This window comes from Pituophis catenifer, unplaced genomic scaffold, assembly GCF_029215685.1.
Source record: "Pituophis catenifer annectens isolate HBS135680 unplaced genomic scaffold, rPitCat1.0.hap2 SCAF_1, whole genome shotgun sequence".
NCBI classification, from domain to species: Eukaryota; Metazoa; Chordata; class Lepidosauria; order Squamata; family Colubridae; genus Pituophis; species Pituophis catenifer.
In genome coordinates, this window is record NW_027256881.1 from 162,665,994 (window position 1) to 162,687,993 (window position 22,000).

Here is a 22,000-nt window from a genome sequence, read left to right on the forward strand (position 1 = left end):
AACATGAATGAACAGGATATGGTGCACAATATTTATCACGTAGTATAGCTCAAATAAAATTGATGCATAAGTCTGTTGTATCAGGTGGAAATTTTATGCTTACTGGAAATCCTATGTTCTCAGCAAATGTGCATAATTTCTGTCTATCTGCAGCGAAGTGAAGTATCAGATGAGAGAGCTCCAATGCTTTTAATTAGGTACTCATTGCCCCTTTGCAAGCCACCTGTAAGAGAAACCAGTTAGCGTGTATACAATATTTAAGCAAGGTAATAGTGTACTTCTACAGTTATGGAGGGGTACAAAGAAAGGAACTAAAAAACTAATTTGGAAAACGAGTTTATATATGCTACTAAAATTCTCTTTCCTTCTCTCTAGCTCCAAAATCTTGCATCTCACATAGTTTCATGAATAAAATCTTTATAGTGTCAAGAAGTTCATTAATAATTGAAATCAATTGCGTGTGTCTATTCATTATGTTTTACTATTTACAGTACTATGCCTGCATCATAGGCTTTCTATAAATTCACATATTTTTCTATTATTGTATAAATTATAAAATAAATAATTCTATAAAGGCAGCATACTAATCTAATTTTAAAATTAAAAATCATATGAATAGCCAGAGGTAGAATGATAAACTATATAAGCTATTCATCATCATCCTAATTCTGGTGGAAAATAAAATATGTATCCAAAAAAATTATTAAAAATATAACTCTAGGTGCTGACGGGGCCATTCCAAATAAAAGAAAATTTTCTCAGCTTCTTTTGGGGCCAATATTTTATCTGGAATCATTCAGAAGACACATAATACACTCCAATCCATTCTCCACATGTTATTTTCATTCACATTCTGAACTCAGCAAATATTGCTGCAGTTATGGTACCAAACACATCAAATGGGTCTAGTATAAATTCTGTAGTAGAATCTGTGGGAACTTTGTCTTTATAAGCTTACATTATCTAATATGCAGATTAGTTCTCCCTAACAGGAGTTCTCTATACCAGCTGTTCCAGGAGAATCTTACTACAAAATGATCAGCTGAACAAACAAAAGTTTCATGCAAGAAGATGCAACCAGAACTCCTATGCTGTACAATAATTGGAAAAAGATGCTTGCTTACTTTCCTCCTCAATAGGTGATACAGATTTGGAAATGTCCAAACTCAAGCTTCAAGGGGTTTTGGGCTATAATTCCCACCATGTCTAGTCAATGTGTTTGTACTCCTATAAATCTAAAGGGGACTTTCCTAGATTCAGGATTGTTCATCTTTATTCTGCTCACACTTTATGAAAGCAGAAAAGCTCTCAAGGTTATGAGAGAAGCCCGATAGGGCAAGCTGAGGAACATCACTGTTACTGTTAGTTATGCCTAGTTGAACAATTAAAAACATCTCAAATCTATTGAGTTAGCAGGCAGAAAAGGGCTAATCTGGCATGCTGACGTAGCCCTGATATAAATACAGGAAGTCGGCACTCAAATTACCTTTTCTAGATTGTTGCTATGGAATCTACAAACCCGAAGGTAATCCAAGCAGTCTGTGAGGTGGCACACTTTGGGAAGGAAAATGTGTAGTTAGAAATATACATTTACACAATGATCTAACTTTATATGATTTATCTATTTTTTCCTTTTAGTGCACCTTTGAGCAATTGAAAGTAACTCAAATATGACTTGCTATAGGGAATATAACAGAACTTGCTATTCCTGAAAAAATGACTTTTGATATTTCACAACAACTTATTGTTGTTTCTCTGTGATTCTTTATGGCTAATACATAAAGAAATGTACCTGAACTGGAATACTGTAAAAAGGGAACAAATAGAACCAATGTCTTAGAAAACTTCGAAACCAGTTTTCCTACTGTGGCAAACTCTTGACTTACGTGTGTGATGCATTAACTGGAATGGGCAGATTATGTACTTCAGATGGGAAACCTTCCAGTTGTGGGCTAAGGCCAGGTTGCAGAACTAATGGCCACATGGGGAAGCCACTTTGAGAAGGAATAACTGGTGCTCCTAAAGATGTATAGTGATGATGATGTATAGTTGATGGTCGTGATTTCTCCACTCTTGTTGGAATAGGAGCAGTAAGCTGCAGATATTTTTTTAAAAAAATCAGGATAATATATTAAATACATCAAGTCAAATGATGCCATGATTTCGATACTGATTTGAAGTTTACGGTTTTATCCATTTTTTCTCCTTTGTTTCAGACTCACAAAATACATTAATAAATCAGTGACAAACTCACTTCCCACCATAAGAAACTCCACTCAGGGAGGGCCAATCTTTCATGTTGGAAGAAGCACAAAACATTTCATTGTATAATGCTTTCACTTGTTTTGATTGGAAATGCAATATACTTTTGAAGTTGGCCAAAACTACTACAGTATATTGGTGCATGCAGTTTCAGTACTGAAATTTTTAAGTATTGTAAAACTTAGGTTTCAAAAGGTGAAAAAAAAAGGTGAAAAAAGGGTCAGATACAGAGGAGATTGCCTACAGAAATTGCTAGTCCCCCTCCCCCACAGTAGAGAGAATGGAGTGGAAGGGAGTATAAGAAGTAAGCAGACACACAATGAGGAATACAGCAGGCTGTTTATGTGGTACACTTGTGACTCCTGGTGCCAGTGCATTCCGTTTGATGTATATTTCCCATAATGTGCCTTCTTACTTACTCATGTGTAATCTCTTCCGCTCCAATGATTGTAACTAGAAACATAAATTCCTTTCTTGCTAATTATACCAGTGTTGGGCTGAGCATTTCAGAAGTGGGGGAGTGGGGAAAATGAAAGCGCAGTCCCGCTTGTGTGATTTGCCAATTAATCACCACTCTGCTTAATGACAGAGCTGCCAGTCCTAATTGTGGTCCCTAAATGAGAACTATCTGTATACTATAATCCATCCTTTTAAGAATCTCAGTTCGAATGACGCTGACCATTAAAATGATTAGCACACATAAATAGCGCTCTCTACATGGGGCTCCCTTTGGGGTACACCCGGAGGCTCCAACTGGTGCAAAATGCGGCCGCGCGGGGGATTATGGAAGCGACGGGGCGCTCCCACGTGACACCTCTCCTGCGCGAGCTGCATTGGCTTCCAGTGGACTTCTGGGTGCACTTCAAGGTGTTGGTGACCACCTTTAAAGCGCTCCATGGCTTAGGGCCAGGGTACTTATGGGACCGCCTTCTGCCACCAATTGCCTCCCACTGGCCGGTTCGCTCCCACAGAGAGGGCCTCCTCAGGGTGCCGTCAGCCAGACAATGTCAGCTGGCGACCTCCAAGGGGAGAGCCTACCCTCTCGAACGATCTACCTCCAGAGATACGAGTGATGTCAGAGCTCCGGACTTTTCGTCGGGCCCTAAAAACTTACTTTTTTCAGCTAGCCGGGCTGGCCTGATTTCATGTTGGTTTTAACGTTTGATACTGATTTTTAATTGATATGTTTTAAATTATGGGCCAAAATTTTATTTAATTAGTTTTAAATAATTATTTTAACTTTTGTGTATAAATGTTTTTATTCTGGCTGTTCACCGCCCTGAGTCCGAAAGAAGGGCGGTATACAAATTTAATAAATAATAATAATAATAATAATAATAATAATAATAATAATAATAATAATAATAATAATATGTACAGATACAATTCAGACTAAATAGTTATTACCTGTTGTCCATGTTGAAGCATAGGGACCCCGTACCCACTAGTTGGTGAATATGTTGGTGGTAAGGATTTCAGCATCATGTTCTGCATAATGATTTGATGCATCTGTGCATTTTGCATTAGCATCATTTCTACCATATCTATAACGGATAAAAGACAATTCAAGACCATCCTATGGTTATAATGGAGAACATAATGTAATTCAAAGGGTGAAGTACAGCCATTTGAACAGCATAATCTCTCAGATCAATGCCTTTTTAAAAAAACAAGCAGCCTAGTATTAGCTGAGCTGCCAAATCTATACTTTAAAAGTATTACAATAGCATATGTTAACAACTTGGAAGTTACACAGTGGTCGTACCACACAGTGGTCGTACTACAGATGTACACAGAGTTCTTCAACAAAGAAGGAAATAATTAGTTCAACAATTCCTTTATTTTCAAAGACTGTCCAGACAGAATCTAGGAAAGGACATCATAAATCTTTCAATTGAATGAAAAAAAACCAAGCAGGTTCTTAGCTACTTGCCTACCTTATATCAGAGTAATATATGTTTATTTAGAGTGTGCAGAGTGCTCAAGTAGCATCTTTTGTAGCTCCTTAAAGCAGCCACATCTTTGGACAAGTTTTCTCAGCTATTCTCTGCACCTGAACCAAGATCCCAGGCTGAAGACAACTGCCCCGTGCATGCCATTATGGTAGCCAATTTGGTCTAGTGGTTAAGACACCAGGCTAGAAAGCAAAAGACTGTGAGTTCAAGTCCTGCCTTTGCCTTAAAAGCCACCTCACAGGGTTATCATTGTGGGGAAAATAGGAGGAGGAAGGTTTGCTGAATATGTTCAGGCGTCATTGAGTTATGTAAAAATAATAAAGGTGAGAACTAAATAAATTCTCAAAGACACCATTCTACCTTCTGTTGCTTATGCCTGCCATTTTGAGACATCCCTGCCAGTATGGTAAAGTTGTCAGGGAAAGTGCCATGAATGGTTTTATTTCTTTTCAAAGCTACATTGGTCAGTGGTGTGACTTCACCTTTTCTGTCCCTTTATTTACGGTATTTATTTAGATTGTCTGATTATAATTTAAGATTAGCACTTGTGTGCAGATCTAAATTTCCTGTCACTTGGTGCCACTATCTTATCCACAAGTCCTTGTTTTGTTGCATGTATTAAATTTATCCAGTACATAATACAGACACAGACACAGGTTATATCAGTAAAGAAGAGTAAAGTAAGCTCCTCTTATTCAACCAGACTTTCCATAGCTACTCTTTACTTTTTAAATTGCATCCCCAAACCTTGTAAGTCGGAAAATTAAAAAAAAAATGGCATTCTTTATGCCATTTTACTTAAAAGTTGAGACCCAGTTTAGTCTAGTGCAGTGATGGTGAACCATCGTGTGGAAACGTGTGCGCGCACTTGTCAGGACCACGCTCCAGAAAAGCCGATATCTGGATTCTAGTGTGTATGCATGTCCGACGATCAGCTGGCCGGCATGCATGTGCAGGCCGGTTTTCGGCATTGCCACACACACAAAGGGATCGCGCTCTGGAAAAGCCAAACTTCCGAGTTCTGGAGCACGTGCACCCGACAATCAGCTGGCCGGCGCGCATGCACACTCTGGTTTTTGGCACTGCCGCGTGAATGAAGGACAGCTGATCATCATATGCGGATGCACACCAGAAACCCAAAAGACAAACAGGCAAGGCCACGCATGCTGGGCGACATGGCTTCGCATGCCACTTTGGGCACACGTGCCATAAGTTCGCCATTATAGGTCTAGTGGTTAAGGCACCAGGCTAGAAACTAGGAGACTGTCAGTTCTATTCCTGTCTTAGGCTGAAAGCCAGCTGGGTGATCTTGGGCCAGTCACTCTCTCTCAGCCCTAGGAAGGAGGCAAGGTCAAACCACTTCTGAAAAATTTTGCCAAGAAAACTACAGGGACTTGTTTAGTGTCTGAGAATCGAACACAATTGAATGGAAGAAATAAAATCTTGTTAGTCTCCCTGAATCTAACCAATCTTACTCTTAAATTTGTGTACATAGATAGGAGCCCTATCAACAATCCTGTCCAAGTTCTGTCCAGTGGACTTAATTCTGAGTCAATTTGCATAGGGTTGTAGCTCTGCAGCATGCTGTAATCTTAGATATATTTCCTTGGACTTGAAATAAGATCTACTATATTAAATGAGAGTTATTCCTACATAGTGTACACATAGTTATAGTTTTTGAACTATAGTTTTGAACACAAATACCTTCTTTAATACTCCCAGATCTGGGTACTGAAAAGGACTGTGGAGTTGGAATCTGTGTAATGAGTGGTGGCTGATATGAAGGTATTTGTTGAATTATGGTTGCTGGTTGCTGTGGTAACTTGCAAAAGAAAAAAAGATGGAAAAAAAGAATAGTCAAAAAGTAAACCGTCACTCCATTGTTACTGTATATCTGCAGCTGAATGAAGTTAATGGACAACATATTGAACAATTAAAATGTTATACTTACATAGAATTCACTGAGCAAACAAACAGTGAAAGCTAGGAAGAGAGAGAAGAGAGGCTAGCAAAGGTGTATGTTCTGAAGAACTGCATGCTGGTTCACAAAGATTGAAAAGATCATTATAGAAGAAGATCATTACAAAGAAGTGGGGAAAGACCGGGACAAAAAATTAAATTAGATTTAATTTAACAATAGAGGAAGAAATACAACACAAGCATTTTAAATATAACACTTATGTTGTATTTCTTTTTCTATTGTTTTAATATGTTGGTAGCTGCCCAGAATTGCATTTGTAGCAACCATATAAATTGATTTGATAATACACTACAGTATGTAACATAACATAAAACATAACATAACGTAACAATATAAATGCTTATGAGTATTATTTCCCATGTGTTTAATAATTCTATTAAAAATTACATTTGTTCATGATTGGTACAATTCTAAGAGTTGTATCTAGGGTTTTGGGATTTCAGATTATTTCACTCAAATCGAACGTAAAGTTTATTTAAATCTTCAATATTAAATTTATCATACCAGTGCTAAAGTGCTTTAATGTATACACTGTTGGACCATTCACCAATTAATATGTGGTGTCATCTTCAGGGTAATTAATTAAGGAATTGAAATCTGCCAGCAAATTTTGTTCATCAAGAATTGCCATCTGATCAGGGCACAACAAAGTAACTCAGCCTGTTTGATATGCAGAAACCTGCATAGCCTAATATGAAGAAATTAGATAGTGAATATATTACAGTTCTCATTAATATCTGCAATTGAGTTGCTAGTTATAAAATCTGGAACCCAATAATACCCCAAGGGATCTTATGAAATCATGATGTACTGATGAAATGATGTTCCAGATTTGTTATATAATGAATTTGTGCCCACAGTTAGTTTTGCTTGGATTAGTTTGATGGGGAGTTTTTGTTCCTCCTTGAAATAAAGCAGAAAACACTTACTGTTTGCTGGATAATTCTTGGTTGTTGAGGTAGAAGAGGAGGAGGAGGAGGAGGAGGAGGAGGAGGAGGAGAAGGAGGAGGAGGAGGAGGAGGAATTTGGTAGATATGATGTGGCTTCAAGGACTTTTTATGAATTCTTGGTAAACTTTGTGGTACTGAAATCTCTTCCAAAAGATTTTGTTCCTATAACACAAAGTATAGTTTTTCTAAACGCATACATTTGCTTAAAGAAAACCAACCTGTAACAAGACAGAAACTGAAGACATTTCCAGTATATAGTCATTTCTTGCTAGTCATTAGCAAAAAAAAAATGAACATTAAACTTTTCATTAATTGTATTCAACATATTGTAGGGAAATAGATGTCATACTGCATAACTCCACCTCCAATTTTATTATACTTTAAAAGTGCTATAAGAGATTTTCCTTTCCCCCCCAAAAAAAATCATGATGCAAAAATGTTTTTCTTGCCTCTCCTCCCAAATTTGCCTACTTAAAATTACTTTGCTTTTCCCTAGAATTTTTACTTTTCCTAAATTCCCACTATACCTTATCTAAACTGATAATATTATCTGGCAAAGAACTAAACTATTCTATTAACATCATATTAACATAGTAAAAAGTGAGCAGAAGAAGATGTATTTTATTCCATTTTTAAAAGAAAATGATAAGAATTAGGGATATCATACTCTGAGCTGCTGTAAAAGGTCTTTCCTTCTTCTCAGTGCACTTTGTAAGGCATAGCCATAATTGTCATAATTCCCTGCAAAAAAATATGGGTGACATTAAGATGTCATTTAAAAAGGAGTGAAGAGAAAAGAGAGAGCAAAACTACAAAGCTGCAGAATTCAAAAATTGTCACTCCACTTAAAGAAGATCTTGAAGCTGACATTGCAAGCAAGAGAAAGAACTGGAAAAGGAGGGTCATATTTTGGGTCAGAGCTTTTGCAAGTCAAACCAATCCATGTTTGTTATTTATTTATTTAACAATATTTGTAATCTATCCCAGATCTGATGGACTCCAAGCAGCTAATAATGAAGTATAAACACATTAAACAGATAGTGAAAAGTAATAAAAATAATATACTCGTGTTTCCCCGAAAATAAGACCCTGTCTTATATTTTTTTGAACCCTGAAATAAGCGCTTGGCCTTATTTTCGAGGTCTTATTATTTTGGGGCGCGTGGAGCAAGATGGGGCTCCTCTTGCCGCCTTACCTGATTTCCAGCACTTTGTTTTTTGGGGAGGGCTTATTTTCGGGGGGGAGGCTTATTTCAGTACATGTCCTCAAAAGCCTGATTGGGTTTATTATCAGGGGATGTCTTATTTTTGGGGAAACAGGGTACATTATATCAACATACTTATAAACAGGTAAGTATTGCCATATGGAGATTTCAGGACAGCTCTGCAAGTAGATATACACAGACCTGCAATCCTAGATTAATGCTTTTGCGCTGATATTTTTAACTTTCATCCTCCATGTTTAGCAATTAATTAGGTAACCTGATCAATAAAACTTGGTGTGATAAAATATTTTTAGACAGATATTAAATCCAGATAGGATTAATTCTGCAGAATTCTTTATTGCAATCCATGACTTGACATCATACATAATTCCAGTACAAATATGCTTTAATTGCTTACTTGTAGAGAAGGGTGATTCAGAGTCATCCAAGTTTTCACGTTCATTTTCTAATTTCTGTGGAAAAATATAATACGATTCTTTTTTTAAAAAAAACTGTAACTTCTCACATTAATTTTAACATGTTAAGTTTTCATAGTAAAAAAACGTTGATTCTTAAGAAAAGGAATCTGCGGGAAACAATTAGACAAATCTTAAATGACATAAAACTCAACTTGCTATTATACAGCATTAGAGTAGACATCCCTCTTGGACTGAAAGCATCAATGCCCTCTGACATCCATTTTCTTTCTTGTAAACTTGCTTTATATTTTAACCCTAGCCAGCAATCAGTGTAAAATTGTCCTTAGCTACACCAGTGTAGAGGGAGAGGGACGCGGTGGCTCAAGATGGACATGGTAGCTCAGTGACTAAGATGCTGAGCTTGTCGATTGAAAATTCAGCAGTTCGAATCCCTAGTGCCACATAACAGGGTGAGCTCCCGTTACTTGTCCCAGCTTCTGCCAACCCCGCAGTTTGAAAGCACATAAAAAATGCAAATAGAAAAATAGGGACCACTTTGGTGGGAAGGTAACAGCATTCCATGTGCCTTCAGCGTTTAGTCATGCCATGACCGCGGAGACATCTTCGGACAGCGCTGGCTCTTCGGCTTTGAAACGGAGATGAGCACCGCTCCCTAGAATCGGGAATGACTAGCACAAATGTGCGAGGGGAACTTTTACCTTTACCTTTTACACCAGTGTAAAAGCAGGGTTTCCTCCACTATTCTAACACATTTCTTGGGCAACTTTTCAAGTATCTGTGTAATTTTGTCAGTTGGTTCCTCCAAAGTAATTTACGGAACACAGGCAATAGAAGCAGGATATGGCTTGGCAATAGGACAGTAAAGTTTATGACAGTAAGACTTTCTGATAGGCAGGTAGGAAATCAAGACAAATTGGGGAAAGGCCCAAAGTATCAGGAATGCTTGACAAAAGGTACATATTTATGCATACATAGCATTCTTGACATGTTCAGTATGAGACAGCTAACTGCTGATGAAAAAATCTTCATTATGCCAAAATTTTCATTTTGAAAAAATTTTTTCTGCCCTATTACTGGATAGTTAATACTTGGATATAATTGTAGAAAAATCAGCTTACCTTTTCAAGGAGTTTGAGCTTCAGACGGGTCATGTGATCAGCCACATCAGATTCCATCACTGGGGGAAAATTCCAAGGTAATGTGTGTCTGGTAAGCTACATTATTTTGAACATGGGTTAACTTTCTCTCTCCCCAGCTTCATTATGAATTTCCATGTATTTTTTCCTCAGTAACCACAGCTACAGGCTGTGGTTACAAGGAGAACAGAAACTTCTTATACTGCACCATGTCTTTTGAAATGTACACTCAACAGGGTTGCTAAGATATTGTTTCACTAGAACAATAGAAATATTTTCTTTAGGGCTGCTGACTCTTCCAGTGCAAGTTCAATGTGCCCAACCCTGTGCGTTGCTAACACCCTCCTCTTAATAACTCTGTTAAGCCTAAGGAATGAATTAGCTTCACATCTGTTGGTTGCAATTTAAACAATATGTATTTCCAAGGATTAGTACTCACCTGACTCATACAATATTTGGTCATCAGAGAAAGACAGAAAACAAACAAACAAAAATGGGTGAAGTTTCAACCAAATGTTTCCCAAACTGTAGTTAAAAAATAATTCCTGAAATTTCATACTATGACCAATATCTGACAATATAAAGCATCAACTTATGTTCATTAAAGTCATGATTTCAGAAATCAAAGAAAAATAGAATGAAGATTGTATAGTTGTGCTGAAGATTAATCTAAAGCACATTTGATCAATAACAAATAATAATATATAGCTGTATATCAAGACCGCTGACTTAGGTCTCCTATATTTGTTTCCATTTCTGGCCAATCACAGATAAAATTTAAAGAAATCCCAAGCAACAAAATGTACCAATTAATAATTAAAAGATTGTTACTTCAAAAGAGATACTATCTCATATGGCCTAATATAATTCTTTTCCCAGGACTTCTAATTATAAATTATTGCAAAAACCGTCAGGGCAGTATGTGAAAAATACTTTCCTACATTATTAATTAGAAGTCTAGTCAGTGCAGTTACATCTGAGATAGTATGTATCCATTACATTTATGTGTGTGTATGTAGGTGTGTATGCCTTTGAATCAGTGTTGACTCTTAGTGTCTGCTTGGATAATCCCTGCAGTTTCTTTGCTAAGGTGTTTTCAGAAGTGATTTGCCATTGCTTTCGTCCTAGGGCTATGAGGGAATGACTAGCCCAAGGTTACTGAGCTGGTTTTATTTATTTATTTTATTATTGCGATTTATATGCCGCCTTTCTCCCTAGGGACTCAAGGCGGCTTACAAAATGACAAATTCGAATAGAAATCACAATGAAACAATTAAAATCAACAACCCTATTAAAACAGTTTAAAATTATAACAGTGTATCCCCAAACGTATCAGTTGAGTTGACAAAAGAGCCACGTCTTCAGCTCGCGACGGAAGGAAAGAAGGTCGGGGGCTATCCTGAGCTGGTACCACCCTAGGCTTTGTGCCTAGGGTGGTACCAAAGCTCAGTCTACCAGTTTCCAGGTTAATTCCTTAGGTAGGCAGGAATCAAAAATGACTTGAAGGTACATTGCTCCCACTAACTTACGGTAAGTACAGTACTATATATACACAGCCAAGGGAGATTTATTTGCAATCTTTCACTGGCAACATTTTAAAATGTATCTAGACTGAGTTCACACGTTTCATAACATTTGTCAGAAATGATGCTATTCCATTTTTCTCACATTCATACAGTTTTCTTAGGTGATGGATTTTTAAATACAATTTATAATATAATTTTCAGATAGTGGAGTTTCAGCAATAGGACTTGAATTTCATTCAACAGACCCTGGAAAATGCTTGAGATTAGTTATTAGGTTAGTTATTACAGTCCTCTGGCCTCAAAAGCGTCTTTTTCAAAAACATTGCAATAATTGCCTCTTTCTAAAAGAATTATGTCCTGAAGTTAGTTGATTAACCCTTCCTGTTAGATATGCAATAATGAGAAGATATATGGGTGAACTGAAGGTTAGCTCATCAATACAGGTAGTCTTCGACTTACACTAGTTCATTTAGTGACTGTTCAAAGTTACCTTGGCACTGAAAAAAGTGACTTATGACCATTTTTCACACTTATGACCATTGCCGTATCCCGATGGTCACGTGGTTTACATTTGGATGCTTGACAACTGACTCATATTTATGACGATTACAGTGTCCCGGAGTCATGTGATCCCCTTTTGTGACCTTCTGACAAGCAAAGTCAATGGGGAAACTGGATTCACTTAACAACTAAATACTAATTTAAGAACTGCAGTGATTCGCTTAACAAATGTGGCAAGAAAAATTGTAAAATGGAGCAAACTCACTTAACAAATTTCTCACTTAACAACATAAATTTTGGGCTCAATTGTGGATGTAAGTTGAGGACTCCCTGTACAATGAAACAGTCTTTAAAACATATTGGTGGACTGACTTGTAGAAATCATGGTTGCCAGTAAAACATTGTGAATTCTAGTCTTGCTGTAGGCACAAAACTCAGTCCAGGAAGAAGGAAACAGCAAACCGGTTCTGAACATCTTGCCCAGAAAACCACAAGGACTTGTCCAAGGAGTGGGCAGGAGTCAAAAACTACTTGAAGATACTTTGCCTCCACTAACTTAAGTACAGTACGTTATATACACGGCCAGGGAAGATACATAGTATTGTAATTTCTCCTAACTTGAAAGCCTACCTAAAATTCTGTTTGACAGATAAAATCAGTTTGATCACTGATTTTTTCAATAAAAGGTGGTATCAAAAATCCACAATTAGGGCCATTGAAATAGTACAAACTATTTAATAGTACAAACTATTTCAATTGGTACAGAAGCAGAATGCAGCTTCAGTGCTGTAAATAAAAAAGTTCACTCTTGTTATGTAGTAAATCCAATCTCACATTTATAAGAAAAATCTATTAAACACTTCAACACCAAAATAATAAATGTGCAATTAATACAGTTGGTTCCAGGTCTTTTCAGGGAAGAAATACATAAGCCATCAAGGAAACTGCAGGCGCCTTGAAGCTGCTCCACTCTATATTTCTTATCATTTTTTGCTGATTAGCGCTTGAGAAACGTCCATTTTTCTTAAGATGAATTTTCTTTGTTTAACATAGGAGGAAAAGAGCTTGATTCATAAACATCAAAGAGTTAAAATCTATGGTGCTGCCTTTTCCTCTTCCTATTGCCGGCGGCTCTTCGATATGGAGGAAATCCATGTTTTTGCTTCACTGTACTGTATTAATAGTTTTGAGAACGAAGGCGGGGAGTGAAATTTAAAACTAAAACAGAGTGTGCAAAGTGTTCTTCTGGATCAAATTATGGTTGTGAGTTTTCTTTGGGGAACCATCCGCATGAGCTGTAGAGAAAAATGAAGAGTTAGAACTCGATTCTTGGAAATTACTAACATTATTTAACGCATTGGAGGAGGGTGAAATAGGTCCATTGTAAACTAGGAGGCCTTACAGCCCGATAGCGAAAAAAAGGAACCTCAATGCTATTTTCCAACTCTGGGTCTTATTTTTTCTGAAACTACCTTTTTAAAAAGCCATGCCAGGTTCAATAATTCATTTGTTCTCACCACTAGCTTCGCTATGCTCCCTATTCTCATAATGGAGGTATAGGTAAAATATATATAATAATTTGTTAAACCTGTATGCTCGAATCGTAACGGGGGTGTGCGTATACCCAATATATACACATATTGTATTTTTTCTTCAATAGTGTACTAGATTGGACTGTGATCGAGAAAATTTATTGGACAGTACAAATTACTAATGCTTTATGGTTTTCTTCCACAAAAGTAATACATCAGTACGCCGTCCGAAAACACTCTGCAATTTCATTTTCTTTGCTCGCCCAATCGCAGACGACCTAGGACCTAGGCTTACAAAGGTGAAAAAGAATGTAAACAGAAAACTACTATAGAAACGGCCGTGCCAGGGACTTCGAGTGCACGATCGGCAGAAACAGGCTCGTATGAATTCGTAGGGAATTTACTACATAAGTTTCTTTCAGAGGCCGTTCTTACTCCATCTTTTGTATACAGTACTGAAGCCCCTAGACAGGTTGCAGTTTTGAAACTTCGACAATCGAAACCAAAAGAAAGCTTTGTTTCCCCAAGGACCCCAAAAGAGCTTCGGAGTTCTAAGGGCGCCTCCCCCTCGCTTTTCCCAGTTCAGCGATTACAGGCTCCGGAAGCTGCGCCGCCAGCTCAGTTTGGAGCGTCGCGCCCTGCTACTGGCTCCCTATTGGTTCCCGGCGCTCCAATACATGGCGCCGAGGCTGCTTCGCTTCGGCTTTGCCGGGCACCTGGGTGGGAGGGGCGCTGGATGACGCCGAGGGAGCCCATTGGCTGAAAGTTGGAGGCCTCCACGGGTTGCGCGACCGTTGCTGGCCCGAGAGTCGGGTCGTCGGTTGGATATGGAAGGGGAAGATCCGGCAGGAGTTCGAGAGGCTGCTGGCAGCCCCCGCGCTCCTCCAGAAGTGCGTTGCTTTCTACTTGCTCTGGGATGGGGTGGTCGCAGAGTGCAGGCGCTTTTCCGAGCTGCCTGGGGGAGGGGGCGAATGCTCCATCCGGAGTGTCCGGGGACTGTTATGTACCGGGTGAGGAAGGGTCTTTCTCTCAGCCTCAGGTGTGGGATGCGCGTGTCTGCACGGCGTGTGGCTCTTTCTCCCCCCCCACACACACTTTTAAGGGGTTGTCCGTAGCCCTGCCTCATAGCACAATTTTGTAGCAACAGCCATAGGATAAATAACGATGCTAATCATCCAATTATAGCAAAGAAATATTAAAACTATCTTAGTGTAGTATGCAAATGATATACAAATCAAACTGTTGTAATCTTGGAGGAAAAAAAGTAATATACACTTTAATAATTTTTATGCTGTTATCAGAAGAGTGAAGGTATATCTGGATAGCTTGGTGATTTGAAATAGAACAGCGCACATTCCTGATCTAATTTTTTTAAAATCAGCAGGAAAAATGACCAACCCCAAACAGTAAAACATATTGCTGATGAAGAAAACTCAATAAAAAAAAGGACTGTAAATTTGGTTTTGATACTTAAAATAGTCTTGAATTTGGAGTTACTTAATTCCAAATATATGTTTACTGCAGCTGCTGGATCTCAGGTTTATAATAAAAAGCAAATTTTGTTTCCAACCTTGAAATCTGGTTATCATATTTCTGATGATATGGGAATGTTCTTGTGTATAAATATATGTAATGCTCTTTACTTCTCCTTAGGTTCAGGAACAAGAACAAAATTATGACATAGATGAATTTTTTAAGTGTCAAGATGAGAACAAAAACCTGCATGCTAAACTGATGGAGGAACAAAAGCAGTTATTAGAAGACTTGCAACAAAAAGTGGAAGCTATGCTTCAAGGGGAGCTGCAGCAAGCTGAGGTACAATATTCAATCTATATATATAAAAGCGAAAACCACTCATGCATTAATCACAAAATCTCCAGGACCGTAAAGCCTACAAATTTGAAATTTGCCACATATGTTCCTCTTGGCGTCTAGGTGCTCACTAAGAAATGATTTTTCAAAATGACCATCAGAGCATTAGTATTTCCTATATTATTATTAACACAGTCTGATGCTTAGGAGTTCTATTCTCCCTCCCCACCTGAAAAGAAATCTGTTCCAAATGCAAAAGACTGAGGGAGAGAAGGGGATAGGATAGGATAGGGTTCTGTGGGGCAAGGCTGAGGGAGAGAAGGGGAGAGGAGAGGCCTACTACTCATTAATTGTCAAGCTGTAAGTGTCGATTTATCAAGCCCCATCACATAGTTTTGTAGCAAAGCACAGGTATCCAGCTAGTAGAATAATAAAGTCCTTGGCTACTGCAGATCTTAAATCCTCACTAATTGCAACCAATGAAGTTTTTAATTTGTGCCATTTATATTGTTAGCATGATGTTATACTAATTATGAAACCAAGCTGTGAGGAAACAGCATGCTGCTCTCAAAACCCCATATAAACCTAATATATCTTCTGTTTTTAGTAGCAGCTTGATTCCAAGGAGCACAGCATTGGAACTCTAATATTGTGAGAAACTGATAATTATAATAAAGCATATTCATTCATATGCTGTCTTTTTTCATTTGTAGGTCCCAGATAATCTTAAACTGGATGCCATAAGACTAAGTTCAAATAACATATGCACATCTCAGATGGAGCTAATGCAAATGAATCTGACAAAGGAGAAGGAAATTGCCCTAATGGAGCTCCGTGAAATGCTCAATGATAAGCATGCTCAAGAAAATGCAGTTCTGCAAAGTCGATACCATTTTGAATTGGAGCATATAAACAAACAGAATCAGAAAGAAAAGGAAGAAATGGTTTTGAAACATCAACTTGACATGGGTATACAACTTATAGATTCTGAGTCAATATGATTAATAAAACACCAGATTTTTTGATGAGCTGATTTATTACTAGAAGCAGTAAATAGGAAGCAAAATGAATCCCAAATACTGTAATAATGGATCATGCAGTATATTCAGAGTGATTAAATAAAATGAAAAAAAAAATGAGTTGCCAAAAACATTTAAAAAAATTAAATAAAAACATATATTTCAAGCTTTGTAATATTTTGACTATTTTGTACAAGCTAAAGGAGGGAATATTAACAAAGATGTGCAAAAATTTGTACTAACTTTGAAAATTAATGAAGAATGCTTTCACGACCAAATTTTAAAAAATATTCATTTGAACCTATATGTCAGTCCCATTCTGTTCCACTTCATTTTGCAGATGAAATGAAGGTGAAAATAAGTCTGGAAATGGAGGAGAAGCATCTTAACATTTTAGAGGTATTGTATGTAATTTGTTACTTTTATTAAATCACATTTTCTATCTTTTAAATTAGAAGATTGTTTTAATATTGTTCAGAATTTGATATGAATATGCTAATTAAAAACAGGTTATATATATATAATTTTGAGATGTCAATAAGGTGTTCTCATTTCTAATGTAGGTTAAACTTTACAGAAGATACCTTGAGCTTACTGTCCATCTTGTGTGGAATTGCAGTGCAGCAACTCAATCGCTCTTGACTATTGCCTCTCCTATCTTCATCCTAGCTACTGTTTTTCAATAGCTGATAGGTTGGCAATCAGTAGCTGGGAACCATTACCACTTCCATAACTCTGGACTCCTCTGCCTTGGAGTGCAGAAAAGTAATAACTGTATTAAAGGCATGGAAAAAAGGATATATGTATGTAAGAAGGATGGGGCAACAGTGCTAAGAGTGACAAACGTTGCTGTTTCAGTTCTTCCAGAATGCCCCTTATGTAAGAGGCAAGGATAGGCGTGAAATTGCCAATTCCAGTCTTCCTAAGGTCACCTAGTTAAGGATATATTTAGAGTTCTGTGTTTCCCATTAGGAGACAGATTTCAGAGGTGCTAAAAGAATCCTGAGATGATTAGTAAGATGTTAATGCTCTTGGGGGGGGGAAAGGTAGGTTGTGTTTCATGTTTTGATAGATGCCTTATAATAGAATCCTATTCTGAAGTTCCTATTGTGAATTCCTATTGTGAATCTTACAATATAGTAACTGGGACAGAGTAGAAGAGTTACTAAAGTTACGAAGAGTCCAATTTGGAAAAAATGTTTTGTTAAGGTAATGGAATTTTCATTATTAAATTTAATTTCCTTTTAGAATCTTAAAAAGGAATGGGCCTTGAATGTCAGTTTAAAAAATGTATCTGAAGAGTTATCTGTAAAACATCAGACTGAACTGAACAAGCTGAAGCAAAACTTAACAGCAGAAACTGAAGAATTAAAGAAAAAAATGGAGACGCTTTCTCTTGAAAAAAGACAGGTTGAAAGTAAGCACTTCATTTTGGGAATAATTTTTTCCAATATTTCTATGCTCCCCAGAGAGGTCAAGAAATCAGCAAAATAAAAGATTTTGTAGTGTTAAAACAAGTAGATGTTTGTTACTGTTATCAATACAAAGTAGACTTCATTTATTTTGAAGTATGTTTTTCAAAAGTGGAGTGGCATACAAAATGATGTGAAATTTGTTAAGTCTTAAGTAATTACGAACTGAAACTGTAACTATCAGAATCAATACTAGATGCTCTATATAGGTGGACCTCGACTTGTGACCACAATGCAGCCCAAAATTTATGTTGCTAAGTGAATCACTTCAGTCATTAAATTAGGGACACAATTTTTAAGTGAATCTGGCTTTCCCATTGACTTTTTCGCAAAAGGGGATAACCTGACCCCCAGGGACACTGCAACCGTCATAAATATGAGTCATTTGTGAAGCATCTGAATTCTGATTACGTGACCATGGGGATGCTGCAATGGTTATAACTTATAAGGTTATAAGTTAAAAACTGTCATAAGTCACTTTTCTCAGTGCCGATGTATCTTTGAATGGACAGTAAACAAACTTTTGTAAGTCGAGGACTATATGTATTAAATAATGTTGCTTCTTTGTCTCAGATAATCAAGATTTGCTTAGTCTTCTGCACTGGTAGGAAAAGTGATAGTGTGAGGATTACTCCAGTTCTTACACTGTCACTATCACCTTCTGCCAGTAGTTCTAAAGAATCTCCTCTTTCAGTTTTATCCATGTCTTGTCCCCAGTGTCCTGGACATTATTTACCAGTAGTAATGTATCTACATTTAGTATTAAGTATCTTTTCTCCTGTGAAGAAACAGCAGCATTGCTTGCGGTGGGGTTTCTGGAGGATGATAATCTCCAGTGGCTTGGTTTATAGCAAAGAATATATAAGACCTCATAAGCCCCTATGCCCAACTGAAAACACAATATTTAATTTTTCCTGATTGTATTGTTTAAAATATCCCATATTGATCTGAATAAGGATGATTAAATATCTAGTGAAGAATATTTATGAGAGGATTAGCTCTTTATCCTTGGTATTGGGCCGAATTCTCACTTTTGTTCTGCCAATTTTGTTACAAAGGAATGTGGTTTTGTAATATTCTTTTAAGCTTTGTACCTTGCAACATAGTCAATTTGAAACTCAGGTGGGGAAACAAAACATCTTTTTATTTCATGCAAATTCATTACTAGGGTCATTTTATTTTTTTATTTTTTGTGGCTTGTTTCACTGTTTTTCATTACATTTAAATGTATTCTGTCTACCAGCATATCCCTTTCATCTCCATATATATCCATTCTAGAAAAGCTATCCAAGTTTAGAACGTTTTGTACCTAAACTGCTAACCACTCTCCTTTACAGCTATCCCTTTTGCCCTTTGTTGTTTTTTCCCCATTTCTTTCTATTATATCTATTATACATACACACACACATACACACCACCGACAAACATATAATTCTTTCGGTTATAGCCTTTTTTGTTTTTGCATTGCTCCAAAAATTTCAATGATTTGTTTTTTATTTATTTATTTATTAGATTTATATTGTCGCCTATTCTCCCATGGTGACTTTTTAAAAGTTAAATAAAATTATACAAATTAAGCAGACCATCAAATTCACTACTTTTTTCCTACATCTCTTCAGAATTCTCTAGTTCTCTACTTCTCATACTAGAAAAGGTAGTTTAAATGAGTCATCTCATAATATAAGAATGTTCATAACAGAATTCAACATTATTTTGTAGTGGAACATAAAAATCTAGAAAATAAATACCATCTAGCCATGAAAACACTGCAGAGCAAGCATGAAAAAGAAATGCAAGATATAAAAAAACAAAACAAGAAACAAGTAGAAGAGTTGCAGCAGGAGGTAAATATGCATTATAGACACAGTATTTGATAAAGACAAATCCTCTTGAGCATCAGTATTGTAAAATGTTGTGCAGAATTGTGCCTTACTGCTACACAAAACCATAAAGTGAAAGAAGCATTCTGTCCTTTCCATGTATAAAATTCTACTGGTCTGACAACAGTTAGAAATTCACTTCTCTGTTGCAACTTTTGGCGCTGTCCTACTTCACACTTGGAATATCCATATTACTGTCCATAATGTCAAGGAGTTTAAGCTATTTCAGATTCTCTAGAGCTCTGGAAGAAAACATTTTCGCGCTAGTGTTTCTAATCTCTATGTACATGTAAAGCTTTTAGCTCAACTCCTAGTACCGTGATGGCGAACCTATGGCACGGGTGTCTAAAGTGGCACACGAGTCATGTCGCCTGGCACACATGGCATCACCCATTCCTCTTCTGGATTTCTGGCGCATGCACAAGCAATGATGGCCTTTGTCAGCTGATCATCGGCAGTGCTGGAAACCGGAAGAGCTGGTCTTCTGTTTTCTGGTGTGAGCATGCACACCAGCCAGCTGATCGGCGCGTGTGCATGTGCAGCAGCGAAAACCGGAACTACCTTATCCAGTGCGCACATGGCCCCTGGGCAGCTCATCTTCCTGGTCACAGCCCTGACAAGCGCGCACATGCGCGTGAAGTGCTCCCTTTTCGGCACTTCGTGCCACATGCACTCCCTTTTTGGCACTCGGTGCCGAAAAGGTTCGCCATTGCTGTCCTAGTGTCTCAGCAACAGTATGAAATAGTTTCATTGTCTTCTGAATCTTATTTAAATTTTCTAGTCTGGCATATCCTGGTATATCCTTGTCTGGTATATCCTAGTGGTCTCCTCTGCAATTAATCACCAGGCCTGGTCTTATTTCATTTTTTGAGATTAGCCAGAGTAACCTAGATGCCCTATAAAAATATAATTGTTATTTATGTGGCTTTGATAATTCACAACATTATGATATACAACAAAAACTTTGTAGAATCATTGCAAAAAAAGTATGATTTTAAGCATTTGAGTCTGTGATAACTCAAAATCTGATATTTCTTCATATAATGGATTAGAAAAATTATCTCCACTAACTTCCTATATCTAAAGTATTATCAAATATTAATATTCTTTGTGTACTGTACATGTGATCCAAATGATTCTTTCCTATTGATTCTTCAGCTTCCTCCTTAATAATGTTCCACAGTTCATATAGTAACGTGTTAATGTAAAAACTGACTGATGTTGTAACTTACAATGACTTCTGTAGATACAGAAACTAAAGGCAGAATCAGAAGAAGAAATGGCGCAACTTTGGTCACAATTGGATGGCGCAAGGGCAAGCCGACAAGAATTAAGTGGTAGGTTTAAAATTGGGAAATTGTAAATTGTAATTAGAATAGATTTGCTATAATTTAGTGAATGTATTTTGCTTTATGTTTACCAGTGTCATTAAAGGAATGCTTTTTTTTAGTGTCTTATTGTATACTTAGAAAAGGAATCATTAATAGCTTCTTTTAAATTATATTATTTAAATTAACAGCATTTTAAATTATATCTACCTTCATTTTTGGAAATAGATACAATTTTTTCATGTTCAAAAGTAGGGGACATATATATCACAAACTCACTTGTAAATTTTTAATTTCAATTGACAGTAATGGTTGTTGTTCAGTTCCTAAGTTGTGTCTCATTCTTCACAATTCGACCAGGCTCCCCTGTCCTCCACTCTCCCAGAGTTTGCCCAATTCATATTCATTGGTCGATGATACTATCTATCCATCTCATCCTTTTAAGAGTTTTCCACATGTTTGCTGGTTCATTTGTTGAGAACTGATTCCTTAGCTTTTCAGAGTAGCTTCTTTTTGCTGCTCTGATCTCCCTTGTTAATACATTTCTGGCCTGATTGTACAGCATTTTATCACCTTTTCTGTAGGCTTCCTCTTTGGAACGACATAGCTGCTTAGGTTTAGCTGTGAACCAATGTTTGTTGTTACTGTATATTCGCAAGTTCCTGGTGAGTACACATAGGTCTTCACAGAAGCTGACATATGATGTTACAGTCTCTGTGAGTTCACCTAATTCTGCAGAGGTACTTTCAAAAATATTCCAATCAGTGCAGTCAAGGCAGGCCTGTAGCTTTAACTTTGCCTCCTCCGTCCAGGTCTTCACTGATTTAATTGTTGGTTTTGTGGTTTTAAATCTTTGCCTGTAAGCAGGTACAAGTGAATCATGCAATGATCATAGTGTCCCACAGCTGCTTGTGGTAAGGACTCATAAGCATCTTTTAGTGTTGTGTAGCAATGAGCAATTCTTGCCTCTAGTGGGACAATTGACATGCTGAAAGTATTTTG

General features: G+C 37.2%; 2 protein-coding genes across 2 annotated transcripts in view; one reads left to right on the forward strand and one right to left on the reverse strand.

Moving 5' to 3' along the window:
* Nucleotides 1–1,511: 1,511 nt before the first annotated feature.
* On the reverse strand, nucleotides 1,512–9,967 carry LOC139327062 (uncharacterized protein C21orf58-like). The gene is made up of 8 exons (XM_070956742.1): nucleotides 9,911–9,967; nucleotides 8,771–8,825; nucleotides 7,816–7,889; nucleotides 7,128–7,310; nucleotides 5,922–6,039; nucleotides 3,670–3,806; nucleotides 1,887–2,095; nucleotides 1,512–1,554 (listed from the first exon to the last, which is right to left on the reverse strand). Exons 1-8 carry the CDS (start codon nucleotides 9,965–9,967, stop codon nucleotides 1,512–1,514), a joined length of 876 nt encoding a protein of 291 aa, XP_070812843.1.
* Nucleotides 9,968–14,289: 4,322 nt separating this feature from the next.
* Nucleotides 14,290–22,000, forward strand: part of LOC139309058 (pericentrin-like) — a 133,698-nt gene continuing 125,987 nt past the window's right edge. Inside the window, exons 1-7 of the mRNA XM_070933136.1 lie at nucleotides 14,290–14,377; nucleotides 15,141–15,302; nucleotides 16,013–16,268; nucleotides 16,659–16,717; nucleotides 17,567–17,735; nucleotides 19,510–19,634; nucleotides 20,917–21,007. Coding sequence (XP_070789237.1) covers nucleotides 14,315–14,377; nucleotides 15,141–15,302; nucleotides 16,013–16,268; nucleotides 16,659–16,717; nucleotides 17,567–17,735; nucleotides 19,510–19,634; nucleotides 20,917–21,007 — 925 coding nt within the window. The 5' untranslated portion in view covers nucleotides 14,290–14,314. The remainder of the gene's footprint in view (nucleotides 14,378–15,140; nucleotides 15,303–16,012; nucleotides 16,269–16,658; nucleotides 16,718–17,566; nucleotides 17,736–19,509; nucleotides 19,635–20,916; nucleotides 21,008–22,000) is intronic.

Excerpts from the sequence above, each read along its gene's own strand:
- LOC139327062 (XM_070956742.1), bottom strand. The coding sequence starts at position 9,967 with ATGGAATCTGATGTGGCTGATCACATGACCCGTCTGAAGCTCAAACTC. Across the intron at positions 7,890-8,770 it reads TGAATCACCCTTCTCTACAA|GGAATTATGACAATTATGGC; the intron begins GTAAGCAATTAA and ends ATTTTTTTGCAG. Across the intron at positions 3,807-5,921 it reads ATCTGGGAGTATTAAAGAAG|ATATGGTAGAAATGATGCTA; the intron begins GTATTTGTGTTC and ends TATCCGTTATAG.